Genomic DNA, 12393 nt, shown 5'->3' on the forward strand with positions numbered 1-12393 from the left:
CACCCCAGCATCCAGGCCACGTCTGCATCTGGTCAATTCTATTTTCAAAACGTATCTTATTTCAGTCCCCTGAACATGCCATCATTTCCCTACCTCAGGACCTTTGCACATGTTTTTCCTGTCTTCCTTGTTCTCAGCCCTGCTCTCCCATCTGCGGTGTCTCTTCTGAACCCCCCCCCCCCACCCCGCCCTGCCTAAACAGCAGTTTTCTTCATGTGAATTCAACCTCCATGCCTTAATCCTCTTAAGAGCACTTAGCACCTTTTGTAATTATTTTCTTGGTCTGTTTACTTGTTTTGATTCTCTCCCCGACCAAAATTTCTGCTCCTAGATGTCACGGCCCAAAACTGTTTCGTCCAGCATATAAATGAGTAAATACAATTTAAAGTTTTCTAAGCTTCTTTGTTGGCTCTTTATAAAGATCCTTAAAAGAATTCCTTTAAAAAAATCAAATTCTATTCTTTGTAAGGATTTATTCCTTTAAAATAACCAGGAATCTAACTAGAGGAAAGATTCATGGCATCCTGAATATCTGCTCAAGAACGAAGATCTGATCATTAAGAGACTAAATAGGGTAATTAGGTATACAGTCAGAATGCAGGGCGCAGGCTGAAATTAGTAGTGTATAATTGAGCCTCATTTAACTGCAGGAGAATTTCACTGAGAGAATTTTATTTACATAAGAAAAGTGTCTTAGTGAGATGGCTCTGCGAGAATTTAAACACATATATGCCGAATCACCCTGTGCTTCTCAAATCCAGCCCCGGGTCGCTAGCTTATTCTTCTCGCCCTGTGTTCAGGAGCAGCGCCATCCTGTCTGGCCAAGTGATTTCTTCCAGACAGCCCAAGGTCCAAGCTGGAGCCTCACGACCCCTTGAATATCTTGGTGGCGATTTTGTAAACCTAGCAGATCCTGACAATATGACGCCCTACGTCCTGCGCCTGTCTTGGGGGAAAATCCCAGATAAGTGTGTCATCAGTGTCCAAACAAGTATTTAATCCAGCCCTGTGCGAGGTGAAGGGGCACAGCAGGGGAAGAAAGGCAAACGTGGGGATCATCCTGCCTCAGGATTATTGTGTCCTTGGGGGAGGCAGTGCCAACCCACATAAGACTAGACTGAATGCACTTAGGTATGAAGTTCCGTGATACCAAAGTGGGCCGGAATCAGGAGGTCCGCTCCATCCTGGCTGAGATGTGGGGTTGCGTGTGCAGAGGGGAAGGATTACAAAGACCAGGGTAAACATTGAGAGCCCCCCTTCTGCTGTGACGCACGCGCAGATGTGATCCGATCGAAAACCATGCTAAACAGAAGGCCATCCTCTGACACATTTACTCCCAACGTCAATATTATCCTGGATTTCTCTCCTTCCCCTCTGCCGTGCCGCTCAAATGAGTTTGGTCTACGCCTGCTGTGTCCATATGCTGACTGATACCTTCTTCAAAATAAATTTCAGCCGCACAAGTAATGCAGTAATAGAGTCTTCTTTAGACATTTTCAAGTACGTGAGACCGTGGGGCAAAGCCTGTCGTTCTCCCTTCCCTTCCCCTCGTCCACAGGTGACTTCACAGGCAGCTATGGCCAGCGTTTTGGTGGATGGCTTCTGACACCTTCCTCTCGGTGCATTTACACCCACTGATTTATACACACATGCACACATTCCTGGCCTTTTGTACAGAACATCGTGTGTTGGTCTGTACTCACTTTATCGGACGTCTTACAGATCTCAGCCTGCACTATGCATACATTTACCTTACTGTCTTTTCAGTGGCTTCATAGCGTGGCTACACCCTAACTTGACTCACCCCCTGATTGGCATGTAGGTTTGTTGACCGTTTCTCATTTTCATTTTTTTTTAAATATTTTGAAAGTCGGTTAATTGATTTTGAGAGAGAGCGGGAGAGGTGGAGAGAGAGGGAGAGAGAGAATTCCAAGCAGGCTCTGTGATGTCAGCACAGAGCCCGACTCGGGGCTGGGTTCCACGAACCGGGAGCTCGTGACCTGAGCCGAAATCAAGAATCAGCGGCTTAAGTGACTGCGCCACCCAGGCGCCCCGACGGCTTTTCATTTTTAAACAAGGCCTCCGTGCACTTCTTATGTGTACCTTGGTGTGTGTTACGTATGAGTGTTTCCACGGGGTAGGCTCCTTGAAGGGTCCAGCTGCTAGAGCAAGTATGCAGTTATTTCTTAATTTGAAACACGCCACCAGAGTGCCTACCAAAAACCAAGACTCCACCAGTTCACCTCCTCCTCGTAGATACGCGTTCACCTGTGCAAATACGGGTGAAGACCAGTATTATCAAATATTTTAATTTTTTTCTAGTTTCCTGCATAAAAAAAAAATCACATCGTGTTTTAATCTACATTGATTTTGTACAGTTCTAAATAAATTCAGTTCAGAAATCAAAATGCAATTAATTTCATTAGTTAATTAATTAATGCAATTAATTAATGCGATTATTTTCATTCATTAATTAATGCAGTTAATTTCATTTGTGGAAGATGGAATTCTTTGCAGTATCAAGCTGCTGATGCTGGACTTTGATATGCTCTTTATTTCCCCGAGTATCATTCCGTTATACCCTTTGGTAACGATGTTTAGTGTTCTTAAAGTGTACTATATATATTACTCACTGCTTGTAGCTAGATATTTAATGTTTGTATTGATCTAGCAGGTGAGATACGTTATCAATATATTTTATTGCAGATTACAGCTATTCCTGAATTCCTTTTGCTAGCAGGCACCTACACGGACACTCTTGTTTAACATCCCAATGTTTTCCAGAAGGTATTACTGCCCTGTTGCACAGAATAGGACACTGAGGCCCTTTTACGTGGCATGGGTATTCTAGTTTATGCTGGAAAAGAGACTCAGCTGACATGAAAGTCCTTTGTGAAAGTCCTCCCCGCCGTGGTTTTCATAATCCCACACCCTCCCGGGTCTCTGTCCCTCCTTCTCTGGGCTGTGTCTCGCTGGCCCTTTTCCTTCGCTCCCACACAGGGGGTCCTGGACACCAGTTCCCAAAAAGGGCTTCTTGACACGCAGAGCTTGACCCCCGCAGCTCTGTCCCCAGCTTGACTTGCATCACACAAGCAAAGTGACCCAGCACCTCCTCCCTAAAAGTAGACACCCCTGCCCAGCTTCTCTGCCTGCTGGTGCCACCACCCCCCCACCCACCCATCGGGACCACAGATGGAGGGCTTGGAGCATTCTTCTCCCCAGTCAAGGCCTGTCGATTCTTTAGCTTAAATGATTCTGGGCTTGGGGCGCCTGGGTGGCTCAGTCGGTTAAGCGTCCAACTTCAGCTCAGGTCACGATCTCGCGGTCCGCGAGTTCGAGCCCCGCGTCAGGCTCTGGGCTGATGGCTCAGAGCCTGGAGCCTGTTTTGGATTCTGTGTCTCCCTCTCTCTCTGCCCCTCCCCCATTCATGCTCTGTCTCTCTCTGTCTCAAAAATAAATAAATGTTAAAAAAAATTAAAAAAAAAATAAATGATTCTGGGCTTGTCACTTCTGTTCCATGGGCCCTGGTGCTGTGCCCTGCTGACTCACAGGGGCCGTGACCCAGTGCCAGGGAGCACGGCGCCTGAGCGTGTGAGCTCCCAGCCAGGACACCAGGGCATCACGCTGGTGGGATGCCAAAAGCTGTGTGAACACAGGCAAGCCACTTAATCTCTGTTCCTCACTTTTCTCATCTGCAAAGTGGGAATAATACCTGCCTCATGAGGTCGTTGTGAGAACAAAGTGGGTCAAAATGCAGGATGTTCAGAGCAGTGGTGGTTCTTCCTAGGCTTGTAATAGCTGTTGGCTCTGATTAGGATTAGTATGCATACCCAGATGTCTCTGTGTCTAAATTTCCACTTTTTCATGACAACTGTGACATTGGATTAGGGGTGCACCCTACTTCAGCCTGACCTCTTTTAAAAATTATTTTTTAAGTTTTATGTATTTATTTTGGGAGAGAGAGACAGAGAGACAGAGAGAGCACATGAGCAGGGGAGGGGCCGGGCGAGGGAGAGAGAGAATCCCAAGCAGCCTCCGTGCTGTCAGTATGGAGCCTGATATGGGACTCAAACTTATGAACCGTGAGATCATGACCGGAGCCGAAATCAAGAGTCGGACACTTAACCAACTGAGCCCCCCAGGCGCCCCTCAGTATGACCCCATCTTAACTAATTACACCTGTAACGAACCTATTTCCAAATAAGGTCACATTCTGAGGTCTTGGGGGTTAGGACTTAAGTTCTGAATTTTGGAGGGGACACACGTCGACCCATAACGCCGGGGTAGAAGTCTTACCTTAAGGGCCTCCTCCTTTCCCTTATATGTGGCTTTCAACATAGTTTTCTTTGAAGAATCCTTTTTATCAGGCCACCCAGCTGCTCAAGAAATAACTGCTGCTCCTTCCCGCCTGCCTCTGATTACAGCTTGGCCCCCACCCGTCACGTCACAGAACAGACATACCTCAGACCCAGGTGAAGAGTTAGATTATGTTTCAGTCTACATCTGGATTAAGAGAAAGTGATAACCTGAAGGTTACCATAGATTATATATATATATATATTTTTTTTTTTTTCTGTTTCCACTTCTGTTTTAGTTAATGCTAATTCAAGTTTCAAACTAAAAGATGTGAGATCCTCATTTAGAGGCTCATCTCGTTTCTAGTGCCATATACTTAGAACTTAGATTTCAATCTTGCGTTTATTTCTTGGAGGCTGTTAGGAAAACGGCTCAGGACGAAGCTGTTTCATTACACAGTTGGCTGTCAATTGGAGGTGGCAGGCACAGCTGAGAAAAGTTTCATTGTGTTTTACTCTGCCACTTGGCATCTTATTAGAGGGACCATCTGTTCTTTTAATTACTATTAACTCAGTTCAGATTGCAATAGCAAAAGGAAAAAAAGAGGGAAAAAAACCCTAAGATATATTTCTGACTAAGTGAAAAATCAGATACGCTTTAAAAAATCTCCCTGAAAATAGTGTCATCCCTACTGAAGGTTTAACGGCCTGACTGCATAGGAAAGAGCCAGAAAGCATAATGCAGGAGGAATTAACATCAAAATCCGAAAATACGCTCATTTTCATATAAGAATATATTATGGTTTCTCCTGGAGGGGGGAAATACTGGTTTTTATGTATTATACATGAGGAAGTTTCACGTTGAAACCTAGAAGGAGGTATTTCAGCTTGCTTTCTTGTTGCCCAGGCTTAAGAAGAGACATTCTGTATACACGTGGTGATAGACTGTTTGATCACCCATCTCTCGAACAAATATTTTCAGCTAGCATAGCTAGGCACAGCTTGGTGTAATGGAGATGAAAAACTGAGCAAGACAAATCAAGTTTCTGCTACTCTGGTTGGAGGAGAGAAAAGCTAAGCCAACCTGAAATTCACAAAAGGCAGCCTCACGATGTGATAAAATCAAGTCCCATGAGCGTGAGTGATGAGGGGTAAGTTAATGCGGGCTGGCATTGTTGGGAAGTTGATTTAGAAACTGAGGCCAGAGGGGCGCCTGGGTGGCTCAGTAGGTTAAGCGGCCAACTTCCGCTCAGGTCATGATCTCGCGGTCCGTGAGTTCGAGCCCCGCGTCGGGCTCTGGGCTGACAGCTCAGAGCCTGGAGCCTGTTTCGGATTCTGTGTCTCCCTCTCTCTGACCCTCCCCCATTCATGCTCTGTCTCTGTCTCAAAAATAAATAAACGTAAAAAAAAAAAGAAACTGAGGCCAGAAAGATAAGAAGGGGCCAGCCAGGTAGAGATACAGGCTCAGGGCCCTTCAGGTGGAGCGACTAAGAGAACAGGATGGCTGGTGCATGGTGGCAGAGGGAGAGAGGGGGCGAATGGCTTTTGGAAATATGATCAAAGCCTGAAGCATTGTAGGCCACCATGAACAATTCGGTCTACTGGGACCTGATCAACACGAAGCCATCTACCCAATCTACTGCGCTGCATGACCATGGATGCTGAGTGGGGAGCAGGCTGAAAGGAGCAGGAATGGAGACAGAGAAGGTGGGGAGCCCCAGACTGGGGTGTTTAGCAGAGACAGGGAAGCGGACCATTCAGGAATTTATTTTAGAAGTCAGAACGGAAGGGCCTTGTATTAGATGAGATACGAGAGGTGAGGAATGGTTAATTTGGAAAACTTCAGAATATGCATCTTATGTTCGGATACTGACAAATATACCGGCAAATATTCCTATTCAAATTACATTCTAATGATTATGGAGGAAGACCTCAAGCTTCCATGAACGTCCCAGTCCACTGCAAGAAGGATTTCTGAGCACAGTGTCTCTATTGCCCTCCCTCTCCCTACAGCCCCTCACTGGGACATAGGAAGCGACTCTGAGAGCCTTGTCCTGTTTCTCTGCACCTGGGTCGTACCCTGTGGTACATACAACCTGTCTCACAGGGGGTTGGGAAACGTTTTGCCTGTGGCGACACAGCTCCAAGTGGCGGAACTGTGACATAAAACTCAGCCATGTTGCTTCCACTTTGATGTTTTCCTGATACATGAGGCTGCTTCACATAAGTTAGCAAATAAAGGAACAATTAAATATTACGTTCATGTCCACGTGGGCTCTTCCCCGTCTGGCTCAGGCACGCCGATGGCCCTGGGCAGCTATCTGCATATCTTGTCGACTGACGACTGACCTATCAGAACAGAATAGCAAACGTTACGCTTGCTTTTATAGATCCCCTACGTAATACATGGCTCTCTGCTGGATGACGTTCTTGCGTTAATCTAAACTTCAGCACTGGAACAGAGAGGATACTATTCACCATCTGTCTTTAATAAGACAAAGTTTAAAGAGGCTGAGTGTCTTGTCTGAGGTCACACAGCTGGAAAGTGACTTGGACAGGTCTGGAATTCAGATCTGCTGGATTCGGGACTCCAGCTTTTTTTTTTTTTTTCTCCACGATGAGAAGTCTTTCCAGGGGGTCAGCTTGTTTTACCTGGTACCAAGGAAAAGATCTTTTAACTTGATTCTTTATAAGAATGAGAAAAAAAAATGGCTGAGTAGATTGAACACGCAGGTTGGTAAAGGATGCTTGGACATATAAGGTTAATTATTTATGTCCGAGTAATCTGCAAGGATATGTAACAATACATAGGTCTGGTAATGATACACGTTTCCTCCCTGGGTATTATTGGTAGTTACCTTCATGAAGGTGAGACGGGTCTCCCGATTACACTTCTCTCTCCCATCCTGTTTTCTCACCTTGTTGCCATGTGTCCAACCCTAAGACTGAAATCTCTTTCGATCGTAAGCGCCCTGAAGACAGGGGCCGTGTCTCCCTCCGTTTGGGACTCCCAGAGCCCAGGAGAGTGCTGGCACGAAGAACGGTGGACCATTCGGCTCCGGTCTTCCTAGAATCAGCTTGTATACGCTTTTTTCCGGAGGTCACGTATGCCTGCTTTCTGCAGCTCAGATCTTCAGCTACCCATAGTTGGACCAATGGGTTTCTAGAACTGTTGCTGTTTTAATTTCTGCCTCTGATGCTTTCACATAGAAAGCTCAAGAAGGCATTGTGTCTGAACCTCAGGAGCCGGTGCTGTCTGAGCCTACTCCGCCGTTCAGCACAGCAGCAGCGGGTGGAGTGTGGCCGTGGACTTACACCCTGAGTGTTCCTACAACACTCCCAGTTGTGCAGACATCCCATTTTCCTTGCTAGTCTTGTCTCTGGATAGAAATATCCTGCCAGGTGCTGTGCTGAGCTCGCGCAACTGGTACAAAGCTGTGGGTTTATGTTCACGGCGCTGACGTACAAGCTCATGTCAATAACGTTGGAGAACCGCACCAGCACTTACTCGTGACCCATTAACTCTTAGTTTCTGGCAAGTTCTAACAGCTGGGCTATGTCTGGTTTCTACCTTTCAGCGTACTGAATGCATCACTTTGTGAATGTATTGACGAGGATATTGAGGGCAGAGAGAAGTAATGATTCTCAGTTTGCCCGGTTGCAAAGGAAGGAGCAGATAAACCATTAGAACGAGGGGCTTAAACATCTGGGAACCGGTTAGTGCATGTTGAGAAGTCAAGAGAGCTACTGAGACCTCCCTCTAATAACTCAGCAGCGTCCCTCCATAATTGATGTCCACAGTGGCGACCTGGAATCCAAAACTCATTCACTATTGTTCAGCTGACCGACTGATTCGCGATGCGTTTGACGTGACAAAAAGTATGCGCTGTATTTTAGAAATGTTTGAATCTAAAGCACTAATAGCTTTCCAGGGGAGAGAAAACTACCTATAAAATTTTGTCTTTGCACAGTTGTATGCTACAGGACAGATGTGAGTAGTAAAAGTGTGTGTGTGTGTGTGTGTGTGTGTGTGCGCATGGATGAGACAGAGAGAGAGTTTGTGTGTGTGTGTGTAGTTTATGGACATCGGCATTTTGTATCTTGCTGTTGGAATATTTTAATAGAAGCACATTCTTCAATCCCATTTAGGGATGTGAATGAACCATTTATTCTGTATGACCCAGAAGGCTCTGATGACGTAAGGCAGGAAGCGGTGTGCCTTGGCAAGTTAGGGAGCAGTTACGATTTCTTATCACCATGGAGACAAGACATCTGGGGCTCCAGAGACTCTGTGTGCTGCCCCTGAAAATGCCATGCATCTTGGGAGTTCTGACTGTTCCCCAGGACCCTGGGTCTTCAGGGCCTCTCTCTTAGTCAAAGGCTCCTGTTCTTTGTCTTTATTTTGTTTTAAAATGTCGATGGCTTTTGAAACGGGTTTCAATGAGAAATGAGGGGCGAGACGGAGATGGTTCAAATGACGTACGGTAATTAAGTCAATTCCCTCTTCTTGCGAACGTCTCAGGAAGGTTCAAAACAAACAAGGTTCAAGTTCTTCTGAAACAGCACGTCTGAACCGTCTTCTTTAGCATGCTAAGTGAGTAAAAAAAAAAAAAAAAGTGAGATATTGCAGGAGCGAGTGAGTGATTAAATTAAATGTGCCTGGAGAATGGAGCCCTCTCAGGAGTCAGCAGAGTAATGAACGCACACTGCTGTGCGGCCCTTCCGCATTTTCCAGCACTCCTGAGCTGTGCTACCCAGAGTGTTCCCACTTACATTTTACCACCGCTGATGGCCTGCCAATTCTAATGAAAATACCCTGTGTCAGAAAGGCGACGGGATTTATGTACATTAGCTTTTGGTTCCTCTTTTCTGTCCACGGCTCAGTACTTAAAAGAGGCTCGATATTAAAACATTATGTAAGTATGCAAAATCTATTGCAAGAAAAACGTTTCGGCTATACGCAATGTCTCTTGGCAAGGAATGCTGGTGTGCGATGACATAGGAAAAGTGGTAAAATGTATTTTTAGTTGCTTTCCCTGGGGAGAGGGGAGGATAAGGCAAAAATATCTAGAAAACAGAGCATTTGATTTTCTAGCTATTCTAATACATAGCGTATTGGTGGTGTATTTTAAAATATGTAACTAAATAAAGTTGTTTAAAAAGTGAATTTTTTACTTAAAGATTTCTATACTGTTTTTTCGGTTAATTTGTGTCCTTTCATTTATTTTTATTTTTATTGTTTTAATGTTTATTTATGTTTTGAGAGACAGAGAGAGGCAGAGTGTGAGTGGGGGAGGGGCAGAGAGAGAGGGAGACACAGAATCTGAAACAGGCTCCAGGCTCTGAGCTGTCAGCACAGAGCCCGAACTCATGGGCTGTGAGATCAGGACCTGAGCCGAAGTCGGACGCCCAACCGACTGAGCCACCCGGGTGGCCCCAATTTGTGTCCTTGTAAAAAGCTTATTCTAGATTGGTATTTCTTTCATGATTTTTTTTTTCTTACCCACACCCTTTTGAATTGCTCTTTCTTGCGTAAGAAATCATAAGCCATTTTTATTTTATGTGAACAACTGATCGATGGATAAAGTGTAGTCCTTATAAGAAATTAGTGGGCATTATGTTCAGAACTTAAATATTGGAGACTTACAACTATTGAGGTCAAGACTCCTGGTCAATTCTGATTAAAGTAAACCAAAGGAAGTTTCAAATGAACGTAGGACAACAAACAATAAAAGAAGGTGATTTTTTGGCATTTTTCGTCTTTTCCCAAAGAGACAAGATCACATTGTCCCCCAAGTAGCCTTGCATCCAGTGGTGGACTATTCCATAGGAGGGTCTAACGGTGGCAGGGGTGGTATCGTCAGTCATTCACCATGGGGGTGCCACAGCTCACTCTGGGGTTTACTGCTTTGCCCTTATTTGGCTTATCATCAGATTATAATTGAACAGTAAAACTGTCTCCAGGTACTTACATTTTCAAAGGGAAAATTATCTCTATCCTTCTTAAAGCAGCATTGACATTTGATCTCTTAATGTAGATGGTTCGGTACAGGTAGAGCTGTACAGACAAACGTCTAGGGATGTAGAGAGTACACCCCCCGCCCAGTGAAAAGTAGGGATTGATCATTGTTGGGGTAGCAGTTAAGTAACCCCAGAGTTTTCCAAGACACTGATTACAGGAGGAATTGATCTTAGTCTTAGAATCGAGCATCAGGCGTTGGCTGTTATTATGAGCAGGTTAAGACGGTTCTTCCTGGGAAGTTTCCACAAACTTTATATTTTATGTATTATTGATTTATAATCTAACATTTATTATTTTTTTAAGTTTTATTTACTTATTTTTGAGAGAGACAGAGAGAGTGAGTGGGGGAGGGGCAGAGAGAGCAGGAGAGACAGAGAGAGAGAGAGAGAGAGAGAGAGAGAGAGAGAGAATCCCAAGCAGGCTCTGCACTGTCAGCACGGAGCCCGATGTGGGGCTGCAACTCACACGCCCTGAGATCATGACCTGAGCCGAAACTAAGAGTCGGACTCTTAACCGACTGAGCCACCCAGGCACCCCTATAATCTAACATTTATAATTTATATATTTATTGATTTATAATCTAACATTTGTGTGTTTAATTGAAACACTTCAACCAGAGACAGTTCATACATATACGAGGTAGAAATTTACTAGAGAAAGTTAATACTCCTTTGATGTGTCACATTCTAAGAGAAACGTGGTCAGCAAGGAAAATCTGCTAAATTAGCTCCACAGCAATTATATGCCGGGTCTGTTGCTCAAAATATAAACATGTGTGGGACGCCCGGGGGGGGGGGGGGGGGGCGGCGGGGCTCAGTCGGTTAAGCATCCGACTTAGTTTTGGGTCATGATCTCACAGTTTGTGGGTTCGAGCCCCACATCAGGCTGTATCCTGACAGCTTGGAGCCTGGAGCCTGCTTTGGATTCTGTGTCTCCCTCTCTCTCTGCTCCCCACCCCGCCGCCCGCCCCCACCACTTGAACTCTGTCTCTCTCAAAAATAAATACACATTAAAAAATTATTTAAAAAAAAAGATAAACATTTGACCTAAAAACTTAATTCATGAGATTTGATTTTCTAAGCATATATTTAATGTATAGCATTCTTAGTAAAAACGCCTAATTTAGGGTAATTGAAAAGTTAAAATAGCTTGGACCCTTAAGGTAACCGACACACTCCTATCATTAGCCTTTGTTTCAGGTTCTTTCAGTTGGGGGGGGGGGGGGTTGAAAAAATTCCACATCTTTGTTTATGTGGTTGGGTTGCTTTTGTTCTATTTTAATTGCATAATCATTCTCTTCTATTTCAGGATCTAGATTTCTCATCACATCCACGGGAGCCTTGTATATTAAAGATGTACAGAATGAAGATGGGTTGTATAACTACCGCTGTATCACGCGGCATAGATACACCGGGGAGACCAGGCAGAGTAACAGCGCTAGACTGTTTGTATCAGGTAAACACCCATCCAGCCCGTGTTTCCTGTTTCCGTGACACCTTTGTTAGTGCTCTGAGCTAAGTCAACCGAACTTGTAGGACTCATGACTCAAACAAAGGCTTCCTTTGTTTTTTCTTCCAAAACAGTTTAGCAACCAAAGGTTTGCCAATGCTGAACGCTACAAATAGAGGTATTCCGAGTGAAGTCATCTCGGGTTTTCCCAAATTCCACACTCCTTTGAGCCAACATGCCTTCTGTTTTGAAGGGAGCACCTCCTTGCCCTGGGTGTGTGTGTTCCGTCCAGCAGCACCTTGAGGCTGCCTATGACACAGAGCTCCGAGGGAGAAGAGCGGGGACCCAGGGACACACCTCTTGTTCCCCATATTCCGTCTAACAATATTGGGGACACTGCCCACATCTCAAGTTAAAGGGCTAGACGCTCCCTCCCGCCTCCTGCCAGGATTATTGTCCAATGGAGGAAACCCGAGGGCAGTTGATTCCACTCTTGTAAATATGCCAGCTTTGTGCCTTCCTTTATGGGATTTATACTTGGAAAAAATATCAGCCGCTTGCATCATCGTCACAACTGGCTCGTCGCTGGCCCACCTGTCCCACAAGTAAGCGATCCGCTCACACGGT

The 12393-nt window shown here is 45.0% G+C and overlaps 1 protein-coding gene across 2 annotated transcripts in view; it reads left to right on the forward strand.

The window, feature by feature from the left end:
• Positions 1-12393, forward strand: part of DSCAM (DS cell adhesion molecule) — a 762026-nt gene that overhangs the window by 441302 nt on the left and 308331 nt on the right. For both annotated transcript variants that reach the window (XM_078452754.2, XM_078452755.2), the window contains exon 4: positions 11626-11772. In XM_078452754.2, the coding sequence (XP_078308880.2) occupies positions 11626-11772 (147 nt within the window). The remainder of the gene's footprint in view (positions 1-11625; positions 11773-12393) is intronic.

Source organism: Panthera onca, chromosome C2 (genome assembly GCF_046562875.1).
Source record: "Panthera onca isolate mPanOnc1 chromosome C2, mPanOnc1 haplotype 2, whole genome shotgun sequence".
Taxonomy (NCBI): Eukaryota; Metazoa; Chordata; class Mammalia; order Carnivora; family Felidae; genus Panthera; species Panthera onca.